This window comes from Crocodylus siamensis, chromosome 4 (assembly GCF_052110815.1).
Source record: "Crocodylus siamensis isolate JL-2025a chromosome 4, ASM5211081v1, whole genome shotgun sequence".
Taxonomy (NCBI): Eukaryota; Metazoa; Chordata; order Crocodylia; family Crocodylidae; genus Crocodylus; species Crocodylus siamensis.
In genome coordinates, this window is record NC_143398.1 from 152,350,433 (window position 1) to 152,366,559 (window position 16,127).

At 48.8% G+C, this 16,127-nt stretch overlaps 1 protein-coding gene across 1 annotated transcript in view; it reads right to left on the reverse strand.

Moving 5' to 3' along the window:
* Positions 1 to 15,352, reverse strand: part of LOC149866793 (parathyroid hormone/parathyroid hormone-related peptide receptor-like) — a 53,588-nt gene extending 38,236 nt beyond the window's left edge. Inside the window, exon 1 of the mRNA XM_090041652.1 lies at positions 15,290 to 15,352. Within this exon, the coding sequence (XP_089897778.1) occupies positions 15,290 to 15,352 (63 nt within the window). The remainder of the gene's footprint in view (positions 1 to 15,289) is intronic.
* Positions 15,353 to 16,127: the final 775 nt, after the last annotated feature.

The following is a 16,127-nucleotide window of genomic DNA, read 5'->3' on the forward strand; positions in this document are numbered from 1 at the left end:
TAATCTCTCCAGTCAGCAGCAGGTTCCCTAATCCCCCAGAAATTTGTCTCTCACTGTTTTGTTGTCCTCCACTACACAGAACAAGACCTATTCTTTACTGGGTCTAAGCCATGGTCATTAGGGCTTACGCAGGAGATGAGCCATAAAGATAAGAGCTAGCCTGGAAAGAATGGAAACAGCAGCAAGAAAAAATAACAGAGCAGCCGGAGAGGAAATGAGGCTGCAACAGCTATAAACATGCCCAGGGACCCCAGGTCTGAATGGCTTGTGCAAATGACCTTGGGCTAGACCTGCGGAAGGGCACACACGCATTAGCCACTGTTTTATGTCCAGTCATTTCCCCTGCAAACTTGACAGGAAGTAGATGAAGATAGCAGAGGCAGCAGCTCTGGCCTGCAGTCACAGAGCAGAGGAACACAGAGAGGCAATTACAGGACCAGTCTAAGCACAGTAGAGTCTATGAGGAGCCCAGTGAGCCCTGTGTGATCACTCTGATGAATCTTAGGAGAGGCACTGGTGCTTTCTTTTAACTTCTGCCTCACTCAGGGACGAGCACAGTGAGGACAATTATGGACAGTGTGGACAATTAGCATGTGCCTGCACCACCAGCATGCCCCATACCACAGTACAGTCTTTCCAGGGTGTACTGGGGGAGCTAACCTGTAGCCCCACCCAGCTCAGGGTAATCAGAGTGAGACTGGTGAATCTTAAGGACATAAGAATTGCCATACTAGGTTAGACCACGAGTCCATCCAGCCCAGTATTTTCTATTTCAGTGTAGCAGAGAGTGGATGCTAAGGGAAAGAGTATTTAATCAGGGCCTGTCCAGGCTGATCTGCCCCCTGCCCGTCTCCTCTTGCAGCTTCCTGCACTTAGGGGCATTGGAAGTGCTCAATGGGAAGCTGCACCCCTAATTGTAAAGTTTAGTACCCATCGATGGATCTTTCCTGCATGAATGTATGTAATCCCCTTTGGAATCCAGTAAAATTATAGGATCACAGGACAGTAGAGCTGGAAGGGAACTCGTGAGACCATCTGGTCTAGCCCCTGCTCAAGGCAGCATCATCCCTGACTAAACCATCCCAGCCAAGTGTCTGTTTAACCTGAGGTTGAAAATGTTCAGGTATGGAAATTCCACTTTTCTAGATAATCTGTTCCAATGTTTGACCACCTTCATAGTCAGAAATATCTTCCTAATCTCCCAACTAAATTTCCTAGACTGCTGTTTGAGGCTGCTGATCCTAGTCCTGTCCCCTATGGCCACTAAGAATAATCTATCTCCATTCCCTTTATAAATTGTCAGCCTCTGCAACACCTTGCAGCAATGAGTTACTAATTCAGGGGTATCAAACTCACGTCCTGCCCTGGGCTGTATCTAAGCCACCAGGCTCCTTGTAGACCGTATCCAGTCCAGGGCAATGGATGGCTCAGGCAGTGGCAATTCCAGGTCCCTCCATGTGCTGCATCCCCCATAGTGGAGCTGGAGCTACTGCCACAAAGCATGTTCAGTGCCAGGATGGCAGCTCTGGCTTTGACTCTGGCTCTAGTATGGGGCACATGATGGCAACAGCTCTGACTCTGGATTCAGCATGGGGCACACAATTACAGTAGGGCCAGCAACCAGAGAGGTAGAGTCAGAGCAATGACAAAGCAGCTGGAGGGCGACCGGGGGCTGTGTCAATCACCTTCCTGGTGCTGATTGCTGAATTCTGTGGCAGGGCACTCCCCCTTGGCCATTCCCCCAACTTCCAGTGGTTTTTTGGTAGTCCAATGGGCCAGATCCAGCCCATGGCTTGCATGTTTGACACCCCTGCTCTAGTTAATTATATGTTGGCTGAAAAAGAATTTCCTGTGTTTGTTTTGTTCCTTTCTAATAACTTAATTGTAAGTCAAAATTTCTACTGCTATGAGAGAGCAAACAGTCAATTCCTATTTCCTTTCTCCATGCTGTTTGCAATGTTGTAGACCTTTATCAGATCCCCTCTAAGTGGAAAAGTCCCAGCCTACTTCATCTCTGCCTGTACAGAAGCCTCTTTTCCATGATCTTCCTGACTCCACATGACAAACTGTGAGCAGTGCGGCAGGGGCCCACTGTTGAAGCAGCACCCCCTCTCCCGTGACTGCAGGCACAGCCCCCTAGGTCTCAGCACAGGGGCTACTTCTAATGTAGGGGAGCATGCTGTGGGAGGACCTAGGGAGCCAAGAGCAGTCTTCCCACAGGTCATCAGCACCAGAGGTGTAGCAGGGCAGCCATGGTGCCGGTCATGGCTGTGCATTCAGCTGTCACTGTGGTGATGGCCATTTTTGTGCCCCCCCCCAGCACCTTATCCCCATAAGTTACGCTGCCGATTCCGATTAGCACCATTGAACCTTCTGATTCTTCAAGAACTGATTCGTAGAGCCTCCTAGCACCTGAGGAATCCCTTTGAGCCCCTCTTCCCCCTGTGCAGGGCAGTCACGTGAAACTGACTGAAGCCAAAGCTGTCAGCTGAGAACTGAGATGATTTCAGCTTTCATCATCCACTTCCCAGCAACTTGTCAGGGGCCACGTGAACAAGGCTCACTGTGCACTTCAGCTCTTTGTTCCTTCCTGCCCAGGCAGGGTCAGCATCTGGCTCAGACAGCCTCCTGCCTTGTCTCCTGCTGTCAAGGCTCCTCTTAAGATCATGACTGTTTAATTGTATTTATTTAATACTTGCACTACCAGCCTCTCTTGGCAAGGGCAGCAGACATCACATAAAGAAACTAAGTGATTGCTCAGAGACAGGAAAGATAAAATAGCTATTCACCACGTACCAGAAGAGGATCTGTTTCATGTAATTAATCTACGGTAGCAAATTGGCCTGTTCAGTAAAAGCCTGGGGGGCCTGGGAAGTGAACACAGGAGCCAGAGGGCGCTCCTACTTACACATGAGTAAATTCAGGGTGGCTCCATGGAAAACCATGGATTTAAGCCAGTGCAAGACATAAGGATCCAGCCCTACACCTTCCATCAAAACCTGCTACAAAAAGCATTTTCTCCTTATGCCAAATCACACTGGTTCCAGCTCAGCTAATAGGCCTGGATCAGTCTCAGTCTTGAGGGCTAGTCCCTTGCAGCTCTCCCAAGGCCTAGAGACATGCATCTGTCTTCAACTGCTGTGGGATACTGACTTTCCCATCATGCAGATACCTGTTAGAGTTCTGCAAACTGTTATTTCTACCTCTTTTGGAAGGCACTTAGGGGAAGGGTGGAGCCCTGGCAGCATGTGTGCTAGCTGGCGCAGTCCACCGTAGTTTTCCCTAATCCAATGGTAGCCAACCTTTTTGGCAGGAAGGTCACAATCCCTCCCACCCTCCAGGTGCCATTCTGAGCTTTGCCACCCAGAGGCTACCTCATACAGCCTATGCTCTGAGGCACTGGAATGGAGGTAGGGGGGCTCAAGCCTCCAGCTGGGCAAGAGATCATGGACAGGGTGCTGCTGCAAAAAATATCACTGCCAAGACCCAGGTTAACCCTTCTCTGGCCCTGCACCTACCTCAGGCTTATATGATGAGAGAGGATCCAAATCCCTGAATTCAGCAGTGGCTACAGGGCCAGGGAAGGGTTAGCTTGGCTCTTGTAAGTGACATCTGATGCTCCTCCTGCCCCTGCCCCCACTCCTTCTCGTAGACACAGGTCCTCCCAGCTGTAGGGAATGTGTCTTGCTCCAGATCATAAACAGTGTGTGTGCACTTACCCAGAGCAGGCAGCTGGGTCTAGAGTGTCGCAGCACTGGAATGGGAGCCAGAGACCCAGATTTGATTCCTGGCTCTGCTACCACCTTGCTGGGTGACCTTTAATCTCCCTGGGTCTCTTTGTCCTCCCACTCTTTTACCACTTTGTCCTTTCTAACAGCAATCCCCTTGATGTAGAGCCTGCCTCTTGCTATGCATATCCAGCACAATAGGAGACCCTGGTTCCATACAAATAACTTACAGTACTCTGTAAATAATTAACAATGTCACTGAATAGAGGTGGAGTAGCATCCCACACCTGCTGACAGATGATGCAATGCCAAATGAGCTTTAAAGTGTCTAAACTAAAATATAATAGACCAGAGCCAGCTCTGCCCAACCTGGAAAGTCAGAGCTCTTGCTGCAGGGAATTAAGTGGTACAGCAGAGATGCAGTTGCGTGACATAGTTTGCACATGGGCCTCTTTCAGCTTCTGCCCACAGCCCTATATTTGTCTGGTCCATGAGGCATGTGAAACTTGTGCACTAGCTGCTACATGTTTAGCCCTGCCGGCAAATTGCATTTTTGTCCATTGCGATGGTAGATACTTTCCCTGCTCCACCAGCAACAAAGAATCCCCTGTCAATTTCTGTTTTGACATCTCAGTGCTAAACTTAACAGTGGGGGGCTTTGCAAACAAAGACATGGGGAGTGAACTCACAGCACCATAGAAGACAGAAGGTGCAGGTGAGTAGTAACACCACCCTCTCAAGGTCTTCTTTACAACTCATTACTATGCTTTTGCCTAGCAAAAAAAACCACTTGAGTGGGATGTCTGTAGTACTTATATAAGCTGATTCCCAATTAATATCTGTTGGCATCAATTGGGCACGTAAACAGCAGTAGGAAGGGAGGAGAGTTTGGGGGTTCCTGCTTCCTGGGACTGAGATCTTGCAAGACATGTTGAGGGCAAATGCCTGAAATGGTAGAAATCTCATTTGCTCAGACAATTCTGACACCCTGATTAGTGAGAAACACATGAGCTCAGCTTTGCTTGGGAGACTTTGGCCCCATCTGAGTTAGAAGCTGGAAAACCAGCTCATTCTGGTTTGGAATCTTATTTTGAACCAGAACACTGGGAACTAGTTTAAATCAGCTAGGACCTAAAGTCAGGATCCAACAACACCCAAATCAAAAGGGGCTTGGGTGCAAGGCTCAAGATTCATAGATTGTTAGGGGCTGGAAGGGAACTTGCAAAATCATCGGGTCCAGCCCCCTGCACTAGGCAGGAAAGACAACTGGGGGTCAGGTGACCCCAGTCTCCTCTTGAAGATTTCCAGGGTAGATGATTGCACCACCTCTGGAGGGAGCTTATTCCACAGTCTGAACACCCTGACTGTGAAGAAGTTTTTCCTACTGTTAAGCCTGAAACAGTCTTCCAGGAGTTTGTGGTCATTACACTTGGTTTTCCCAAGGTTGCCCTGGTGAACAGTTGTTCACCGAGCCCTTGATGTATTCCCCTGATGTAGTGGTAAGCTGCTACCAAGTCCCCTCTCAGCCTTCTCTTTTTCTGGCTGAAGAGACCCAAGTTCCTCAGCCTTTCCCCGTATGGCTTGTCTTGCAAGTCTCTGATCATATGCGTGGCCCTTCTCTGGACTCTCTCAAGCTTTACCACATCTTTGTTGAAGTGTGGCACCCAAAACTGGACGCAGTCCTCCAGCTGGGTCTCACTAATGCCAAGTAAAGCGAAAGAATCACTTCCTTGGTTTTGCTTGAGATTCATCAGTTGATGCATGCCAGAGTATTGTTTGCCCTGCTGGCTACACCATTGCACTGACAGCTCATGTTCATACTATGGTCTATTATTACCCCTAGGTCCCTTTCAGTTCTGGTGCTAGTCAGTTTGGCACCACCAAGCCTGTAAGTATGTTGGGGACTGTTCGTCCCCAGATGGAGCACTTTACACTTCTCAATATTGAATTTGATCTGCCCAACTTGCCAGCCTGTCTAGGTCAGCCTGTATCTGCAGCCTGTCTTCAAGCATGACCATGCTCCCCCAGAACTTGGTGTTGTCTGTGAACTTGGCCAGTGAGCTGTTCACCCCCACATCCAAATCATTGATAAAGACGTTGAAAAGCACTGGACCAAGCATGGACCCCTGTGGGACACCGCTGGCCACTTCTTGCCAGGATGACACAGATCCGTTCATTAGACCTCTCTGGGTCCTACCCCGCAGCCAGCTTCCTACCCACCTAACTGTCAAGCAGTTAAGCCCACAATCCTTCAATTTTCCTGTGAGAACATAATGGGATACCAGATCAAGGGCCTTTTTGAAGTCTAGGTATAAAATGTCGACCTCCTCTCTCTTATCCAGGTGGAGAGTTACCTGGTCGTAGAAGTAGATGAGATTGGTAAGACAAGACCTACTGCGAAGAAGCCATACTGGCTGTCATTCAGTATCCTACCTTCTACAAGCCTATCGCACATAGATTCCTTGATGAATTTTTCCAGGATTTTCCCTGGGATAAAGGTTAGGCTAATTGGCCTATAGTTGCCTCTCTCCTCCCCTTCTTGAAAACAACACTGTCCCTCTTCCAGTCTTCAGGGATCTCCCCTGAGTGCCATGAGTTTTGGAAGTTTTGTCAGGGGTCCTGCGATGACTTTGGCCAGCTCCTTCAGCACTCTCAGATGAAGTTCATCCAGTCCTGCTGATTTATAAATGTTTCACTTTTCTAAATGATCACACACCAGCTTAACGTCAATAGTAGGAAGGTGGTCATTCCCATCATGCCTATTCTGAACCTTATCTAATATGATTTTCCCCTTAGTCTGGTGAAATACCAAAGCAAAGTAGTCATTCAGGAGTTTAGTTGTCTGCTGAGTGTAGGTAACCAGCTGTCCTGAGTTGTTAAGCAATGGCCCCATGCTTCCATTTGTTTTCTTCCTTTTCCCTAGAGAAGGACTTCTTATTGTCCTTGATTTCTGTTGCTAGTTTAAATTCAGTCGACACCTTAGCCTTTCTAATCTGTTCCCTACAAGTGTGGGAAGTTGTATAGTTCTCCCTGGGGAATGTCCCAAGCTTCCTTTGTTTGTATGCCTCTTTCTTCTTTCAAGACCATGATATACCTTTTAAGCCAAGAGGGCTCACCAGCCCTTCTGCTACCTTTCCTCCACATGGGAATGGAATTCCTTCATGGTTCGAGGATCATGTCGATCACTCTTCGTGCACTTCTTTCACCTTTGGTCCCTAGTCCCGCAGTGCTTCCTTACTAGTGCCCTAAGCCTGTTGAAATTTGCTTTTTGAAGTCCAAAACTTCAACCCTGCTAGCTGATTTGCCTGCCTTGTGACGGACAGTGACCATGGTGGCTTTATGGTCGCTGTTGCCCAGGCTACCCTCTATATTCAGCTTGCTCACAAGATTGTCTCCTTTGGCCAAGACCATGTCGAGGAAAGTGTTACCTCTGGTCAGCCCGTGTACTTCCTGAGTCAGGTAGAGCTCTTCAATACAGGTCAGGAAGCAACGTGACCAATCCGACTTAGCCGAGCGTTCCCCCCAAGAGATGCCTGGGAAATTGAAGTCGCCCATGACGACCATGTCCTGTATGCACGCAGCCTCTGCCAGTTCTCAAGAGAACTCCAGATCAAGTTCCTCCCCTTGGTTTGGTGGTTTGTAGCATACACCTACAGTTAGGTCTCTCTCACTGCCCCCACCGCCCCACCCCCAATAGTTTGATCCAGAGGGTTTTGAGCTGCTGTTCTTTGGAGCCAATGTCAGCCTCCAAGGAGGTGTACTGCTCCCTACCATAGACAGCTACGCCTCTACCTTTCTTCCGTACTCGGTCCCTTCTGTGCAGGATGTAGCCCTCTATGGCTACTTTCCAATTATGTGAGGAGTCCCATCAGGTCTCCATAATCCCTACTAGGTTGTAATGACCACTGGAGAGTAGGAGGGCTAGCTCCTCCTGCTTGTTCCCCATGCTCCTGGCATTAGTGCACAGGCACCTAAGTCCTACAGTTGAGACCCTCAATTTCCTGTCACATTGAGGGACAACTGTTCCCTCAGCTCTTGCAAGAGTGGCTTTCCTAGTGTCCCCAGCTTTTGAGCTTTCTTGTGTGCTGGTCCCAGGGCATGCTCCAGTCAGTGTTTCCCCATCCCTTGGTGATCTAGGTTTAAAGCCCTATCTAGAAGATTGGCTATCCTGGCCAAGAACAGGGACTTACCCCTCCACATAAGGTGGATGCTGTCCCTTCCCAGGAGTCCTCTCTCCCTGGGCACAAAGAAACTGGTTGAAGAAACCGAAGTCCTCTTGGTAGCACCACCCCCTGAGTCATCAGTTCACTTCTTCAATGCATCCTTCCTTCCCAGGTCCATGGTCCGCAACCAGGAGCACAGAGGAAAAGAAGAAAAGACTACCTGTGCCCCCAAACCCTTGAGCCCAGCCCCCAGAGCCCTATAGTAACTCATGACCTGGTCTGGATTACTCCTGGCTGCGTCATTCATGCCCATGTGGATGATGAGCATGGGGTAGTGGTTGGAGGGATGGACAAGCCTAGGGATCCTCTCCGCAACATCCTGGATACAGGCCCCAGGGAAGCAGCAGACCTCATGGGCTAGGGGGTCCAGACGGCAGATGGGTCCCTCAGTGCCCTGCAAGAGGGAGTCCCCTACCATCCTGCATTTTCTGTTGGAGTGGCAGTTTGCTGACTACCCACCTCCTTCCCCAGTGTTTCCATTGGAGCCTCCTCATGCATGGTGAGGCAATCATACCTGTTGTGCAATGCCAAGGGAGGGGTAGCCCTAGCCCTGCATGTCCTGGAGCCTGACACGACCATCTTCCAGGTAGCTCCAGGTGAGTCTTTTCAGCCAGCCTTCTTGTTGGCCACCTTCTCTTGTATCTTCTTCTCTTCTTCATTCTTCAGGAGAAGAGACTGACTGTATTAGTCATCAATCTCCTGCTCGTGGACCCTGATGGCGTGAAGTCTGCCTACTGGGCCTGGAGCTCCATCACCTGGGACTCCAGGGACCTCACTAAAGAGCATACTCCACAGGTGGGGGTGGCCTTGCTCCCATCCCCAGTTGCTGGCAGCCGTGCCAGGCAGCCCCCCAGCCCAATGCCAGGGGCTCTGTCTGGGTGCAGGCCAGAACCATGGGTTGCTGTTTTAATTCTACTGATAGCAGAAAAAGTTCCCCACATGCCTACATCACCCCATAAAAACAGCAAGGATTGGACAGTCCCTGCTCTGTTTATTCTCCTTATGCTTTGTTTGTTCCCATATTTGTGTGAATCTGGTAAATTTGGTGGAGAAGCGGACAGAATGTAGCCAGGAGCTCTCCATTTCCCATGCACTTCATTGCCAATGCAGCTCAACGCTGCCTGGCAACAGGCCCTTGCCATCACTGCCCTAGGCACACTCAATCTCCATTCTGACCTGAAACATTCCCCCCAATACCTCCTGTTATTTCACCCCTTGGTTCCCTCTACACTGCTCCACCAGCGTACCTCGCTGCTGCCACGCAGCCCCTTGCTATTCAAGTTCTGGGTGTCCACACACTCTTGCCAGTATGATTCCTCTTATGAGGCTGTTGACTATTACCATTAGGGCTGGTGGTAATTTTTACCACTGACACTTTCTGAGACAGAAAATCAAACTTTTGACTACACAGAAATATCCATGGAAAACTGTAAACATAAACTGAAAAGTGTTGGTCAAAACCCTGACAAAGATCATTTGACTTTGGGCGTTTCAATTAAGTTTATGGGTTTTCCGAATGGGGAGGCGGGGCAGGGAGGGAGGGCTTGTAGTTTTCAGAATAGATTTTCCCATTTTTGTCTGCCAAATTTTGGCAGTTTTCAATTGCCAAAACCCAAAAATATTAGCTTTTGAGTTTTCAGCAAAAAGTCCAAAATTTTCCATGACAAAAGTCCCACCATTTTCCAAGCAGCTCTAATAATTGTATCTGGTCCCTCTTACGCACTGCTTCAACTAAGCTTAACCCTTGAATTAACTCACGAGTTACAGCTGGGTAAAAAAAACCTCTGCCCTTATATCCTGTTGAGTAAACTGTCATTAAAAGTTTCAGCATTTTGCCTCCTTAAGCTTTGTCCCAATGTAAGATTTAAACAGTTATAGGTGAAGTCACCCATTAGTGCTGTTTTTATTGTACTCTGTGGACTCTTAGCTACCCCTTAACAATGGGTAATGGTATCTGTGTTCAGCCTTTTCCTTCTCAGCAGCTTGGCACCTGATTCCTCCTGGTACATTTGTATTCTGAGGAACTAGAATCTGTATTCAGGCCAACTATTGCATCTGCTTGGACCTCTCCTGTGGGAGTGCATCTCTAGGAAAAGGCTGGGGGCTCTGTTGGTTCTCTCCTGTAGGATCAAAGCCTATGAAGACAGTTCTGAACTCTGGCAATGCCCCTCTGTGTAGCCTTCCAGCTCAATGGGAATGTGCTGGAGCATCAAATGTGCTGTGCCAGGTTCCCAGCTCCTTTGTGGACTACCCATGGAGTAAGAGAGCAAAAGGAAAGCTGAGTCTCAGTGATAGAATCACACTAAGGCCCCAGCCCTGCAAAAGAGCTGGGTGCTGTCCACAAGTGCCGTAAATCTCTAGCACTCTTTGGGGATGTGGGGCAAGAAATCCAGACGTAGCTGTGGTCCCTTTCTTAACAATGGGCATAACCTGCTCCTCCAGGTCTACTCCCACCTGAACTCTGAGGAAGGATGGAAATCCACATCAGAGTATTGTACATTTTAGGCTTGTCTCAAATTAGACCTAGTGCTGTTGTGACCAGTCAAACCGATTCCTGCCAGGAGGCCTGTCTGGATTTGCTACACAGCAGAACACAGAGACACCTTCCAGGAGTAAAAACAGAGCCATTTGTCCTGTCAAGGCTTGTTCCTTTCTAACTTTTTTGTCCCTCCAGGCCCTGCAGCCCAGGAACATTCGTTCACCTGGTCTCTGTTGCTGCTGCTGCCAGTGCCCCTGGGAGCTGCCCTGGGATCTGTCACAGGAACAAGGATCTCTTCTGACTCAGCTCCCTGGTTTCATCGTGCAGAGTTGGGCAGGGACAATACTCAGTGGGAGAGAAGAAGGATATTAGCTGGGGCCTGTGGTATTTTGGAGTGAGAAGCAGATTCCTCTCCTGCCCCTCCATTCTCTTGTTAACCTCACACTGGTGTACTTTCACCAAAAATCTCTTAGCACAGTTGAATTCATTGCTGCAGACTGTGTGGTCAAGCAGACACCCAGGCTCTCTGCCACTAACCTACTGCGTGACCTGAAGCAAGTCAGTTCACTTCTAGTCCTTCGCCCACCCTGGGCCTACTTAGACCGCATGCTCTTTGGAGCACAACCTGGCATCTTGATGGGTTTGTGCAGCAACTGGTTGTGGTTGGAGTTTCTTTGGACTGTTACAGACATACCAGGATTGTTTTTAAAGTTGATCCAGTCACAGCCCCAATCTTGGCAATGACACTGCAGATGTGAAACAATTCCCAGGGGGGCCTTTTATAGAGAGTGCTATGAAATATCAACTCACAGGCTGTCCTGATCACTGGGAGAACCCCAGGGCTGATTGAGGCTTAGAAGAGAAGTGACTGGTCCTTAATAGTCACTCAGTGCCCCTCCTGCCCAGCCCTTGGCTTCTCACCAAGGAGTGAATGGGCTGAGGTTCCCACTCACTCTTGGCAGGTTCCTTCTGAGGTGGGGTGGGGGAGCCTGCACCACACCTGTCTAATCAGCACCTGCTCTGCAGGAATTGAGAGGGGCTGAGGCCTGGGACCTGTCTGTCCAGCAGCATGAAGTCTTCTCAGGTGGATGAAAAGAAGCAAGCTGAGGGAGAACACAAGTGGCTGTCACCAGACACTGTCCCTCAGCTTAGTCACACAGCCACCTGCTCTCTGGGGCAGCCCCAGGTGTGGAAGCAGCTTGCTTAGCTTTAGCAAAAGAGGACAAGGCAGAAGTGCTGCTCAATCTACATTTGTGTTGCATATTTAGGAGCATCTCATTTCAATTGTTTGGGCATCAGGGCCTACAACCCAGCTGGGAGTTTTTTGCCAAGGCAATGGTTCTTATGGGCTCGTGTCAGAAGTTACACATAAACTGGTTTAAGTGATCAGAAACTGTTTAAACCTGTAAAAGAACAGAAGGTCAGTGCACATAAACCAGTTTCAAAATGGCTGAAACTGATTTAGGATAAACCTGGTTGAACATAGTATCAGACTTAACTGAGTTGGGTCAAACCGATTTATGAAACTTCTGCCCCAGATCCCTTCCTGGTGCAAATTAAATCATAGTCCCCTAGCATCCCAGCATGCTTTGCAACCCTGGGCTGTGCAGGGTGTGCATCTGCTCCAGAAAGCAGGGCTGGCCCCACCTCTATGCTCCCTAGCTTGAGCAGTGAGGGCTGACTGACAAAGTGGGGGGAGGGGCAAGCCCAGCTGGAGATGCAACCTACTCTACTGGGCAGGGACTATACCCCACCAGGCAAACCCCAGCTGTGGTCTGAGGCCAGGGAGGGGGCTTAAATACCCCTTTCCCCGTTCAAACTTATTGGGGGTGCAACTGGACTACAAATCCCAGAGACACTTGGAAACAAGAAGAAGAAGTAATGAGCAATACTGCAGAGTCCTGCTACTGTGATTCTGGACGGCAAATCCCAGAGACCTCGAAGGCAGCAGGAAGAGGAAGTGAACACACAACCAGAGAGCCTGCTCCAGTGCCTCTCAGCTTTTGGCCCGAGTTATGGCAGGCATGTGGCTGCATTTTCTGTATCAAAGATAAATGTCTGTTCACTTCTGTTTCAGTTTAATCTGTGTAGCTTAGACTAAACTGCAAAGACTGAATTGATTCAGCTTTGGGCTTTTTGACTGTTTGTACTTAGTGCATGAAGAAGAATGGCCCTGTGCTGTGCTCTGTCAGCTCTCAGGAGCACTTAGTAGAGTGTTCTCTGGGCCAAAGCCATGGCAGTATATTAGGGATGTTAAGCTACTGAAAGCCTCTCTTGAATCAAGCAGCAAGCTGGAGCCCTGACCACATGTAGCTACTGAAAATCCCGGGGTCCCTTCATTTGTCAGCCTGTGTCCTGGCCAAAATCTAAGCCAGGATATGTAGATTCTGGTCTACCTCCTTAAATTCTGTCTTGAATTTCCATGGGATATAAGAAATTTTTCACCTCCTCTCCCAAACTGTTGTGGGCGGTGAATATGAGCACTTGAACTCCTGCCACATTCTACCTCAGAGTTGGTTGCATTGTGTTGATAAATGAATGAGCCCCTCTGCATAGTGTGCTAAGCACCATAAGATAAATGACACTGTAAGGAAGCTCTGACGCACAATCCTGTCATCTGGCCTGGATGAAAATCAATCTTTTGGTCACAAGAAGGTGTGAGTTCCCACCCACAAAGAGACTTAGCATCTGTCAAGTGGCCTGCACATTGCAAGGGCAACAAACCCTAGTCTGCACCTTCTTCTGCCCTTGTCAGCTAGAAACATTTTAGGGTAAAGCCACAGTCATTTCAAGGTACAGCTGGACCTCTCCTGTTACAGCCTCAAACTCAAGTGCCCTGTAGCTCTGGATCAGAAGTCCAGTTGCACCTAAATGAAGCAATGGAATTGAAAATGAAAGTGTGACTAGAAGGGGACTCCCTTCCTCCTCCTCTCCACCCCCTCACCTATCTTCATTGACTGTGCCTGGTCTAGATGGTTTGGTGGTCTAGTTGAGAGAGCCCTGGTCCAACTGCACCCCATGATGTGAAGCTGGGCTGATATCACAGAAAGTGGAAAATAAGAGTTTCCCAACATAATAGTAGAACAAAAACAAATCCTAGAGCACTAGGTAGGGCTTGGCCCAGAGGAGTTTTCTTGGCTTCAGCAGGGGTGAAAATGTCTCTGAAAGGGTCTAGTAGGAAGGCGCATTGTATCTGATAGAACAGAGTCTAGATCCATGTGTTTGATTCAGCCAGTCACAGAAGTATACACAAGCTGTAAGTCTTTGCACTTGAAGGTTTAATTGCAGCCTCTTTCTAGTAACAAGCAGTACAATGAAAATGAGGGAGTACAAGGCTCTTCCCAGCCCAGGATGGCTTTATTAAAACCTTCCTTTTGACCCTGAAATACCTTCCTCCTCCCCACCTGCCCAAGAGCCGTCATAAAAGAATGGTTCTGGCATGATTGGGAAGCTCTGGTTAACAGAGACATAAACTGGAGTAGCAAGGCATGGGGTATCAGGCAGAAGCCAAGTGCTCTAGAGAATTGTATTAGCATTGGCAAGTCTGTGGAGTATGGGACCCCACAGCTGGAGCTGTCAGGAACACCAGTAGCAGAACCCAAACTGATCTCTGCATGGGCCAAGTCAAATCCCTTCTGACTCAGAAACCTCAAAATTCACTTAACTGTAAATGCTCTAGGCTTCTCCAGGAAGTGAGTGCTCAGCCCCCCGTGTGAACAGAAATGGAAAGATTCTTCATGTCATGATATCACCGGGCTGCCACGCTTGAGAAAAAGCTTTTAGTGGCAGAATAAGACACCTCCTGTTTCCATCTCCTCCACTCACACCCTGCACACTGGACTTTCCACCACCAGTGCTCAGCTCTGACTAGCAATGCAGTGAAGCCACATATACAAGGATGTGACTAGTCCTACAGGCTGAAGCAGAGGGAGCAGGAGATCTGCACACAACCAGCTCCAGGGCTTGCAGTGCCAGGCAGGTAGCTCTGGAGGACTCATCACTCCCTCTGCACATACTCCTTTGTACTGACTGTTAACTTCACGTGTCTTTTACTTAGGTCCAATTTCATTAGCTTTCATCAGCGAAAGAAAGAGGAAACACTAATTGAGACACCAGACTCAGAGGTGAGATCTGGGTTTTAGTCCCTACTCTGCCATAGGCAGCCTGTATATCCCCAGTCAAGTCATTTGATCAGTCAGTGCCTTAGTTTTCCCCTTCTGTAAAAACAGGGTTAATAATACTATGCAGTCTCTGTAGGACAGGCACTGTTTCCCATGATTCTGTATGTATACTGCCAAGTGCCTCAGGACCCTGATCCAGGCTGGGGCCTGTAGGAATACAAATAATACTGAATAAATTGAAGGCAGGAGGTGTGAGCAGAACAGCCAAGTCAAATCTTCAGTCATTTCAAAGACCAGAATTTTGCCCTCAGGCCATCTCCCATATATTGCCCTGGCATGGAGCCCACCATAGAGCACTAATTTCATGGGCAGTTCCCCTTCTCATTCCTCACCATGGTGCAGCTCAGGTTCACAAAAGCTTATGCTCTATATGCATCTTATTTAGTTAATGAATAAGGTGCATATATACCCTGCCTTCTGCCTGACTAACACAGCATAAATAAGTCCTGAGACTGCCAACCTGGACATCTGACTATCACATCCCTGTATCCCTTTTGCTTCTGTTCACTAAGTCAGAACCCACTAGCCCAAGCAGACATCGGGAGTGGTTAAGGCTTTGCAGCAACACAGGTGCAAGTGTTTGATTCACATGAGAAATTAGCAACATTTTAAGCCAGGGGAAGAGGAGAGTTGAGACAAAGAGTAAAGGACACAGAGAGTCTAGCAGAGTTGACTTACCAGAGCATAGGCTGAGCAGTAGAGGACAGCAGCCAAGATGCCCACACGGACCAAATCCTCCATGATGTCCCAGGGAGGCTAGCCAAGGTGCCGCAGCAGGGAAAATTCAGAGGTGGAAAACTAAACTTGAAAACAAATTAGATGAGCCCTGTCTCTGGGAACAACTGTCCATGCAGCCCAAACTTCTCCATACGTGGAAGTCAAGGCCACAGAGAGAACTCCAACTGCAGGGAGCATGAAAGGACATATTGTCCTGAAACAAGTTCCCCACCAGAATCTCTTCGGCCCCCCAGGCCTAAAGCAAATCAAAGAGTGTCCTTCCAAGTAGTGGCCAAGCGCTGCAGCTGCTACAGCCGTCTGTTCTGCAGGATGCTGTCTGGGCTCCGGTCTGGTTAATGCTATTTCCAGCTGCACTTAGCTAACACAGGGGGCTGCCCCACCCCTGGCAGGCACATGCCTCTCCATTTGGTCTCTTTGTCCTTTTTGCCTTAACCAGCTCTGGAAGCATTTGCAAGGACCCTGCTGCTCCTTGTTCCCCTGCAGATCTGGACAGCGAAGGTTTATTGGCTTAGCTTGAGGTGCTAAAATCCTATCCACTCCAAGCAGGATCCTCCTTCCTTTTCAGGAACTTCTCCTACCACCTGGTGGTTCATTTTTCAGCTCTCACAGTGCCCCCTCACTTCAAGGGAAAGGGTGGGGGGGAAGCCCCACAGCAGAGTTAGATAAGGAGTTAGATAAGGAGGCAGAAGGAGAGAGTATGTAAGCATCTCCATTAACTCACTGGACTAGAGAGACTAGTCCAGCTCCAGGGCTTGCAGTGCCCAGTGGGATGGGTTTC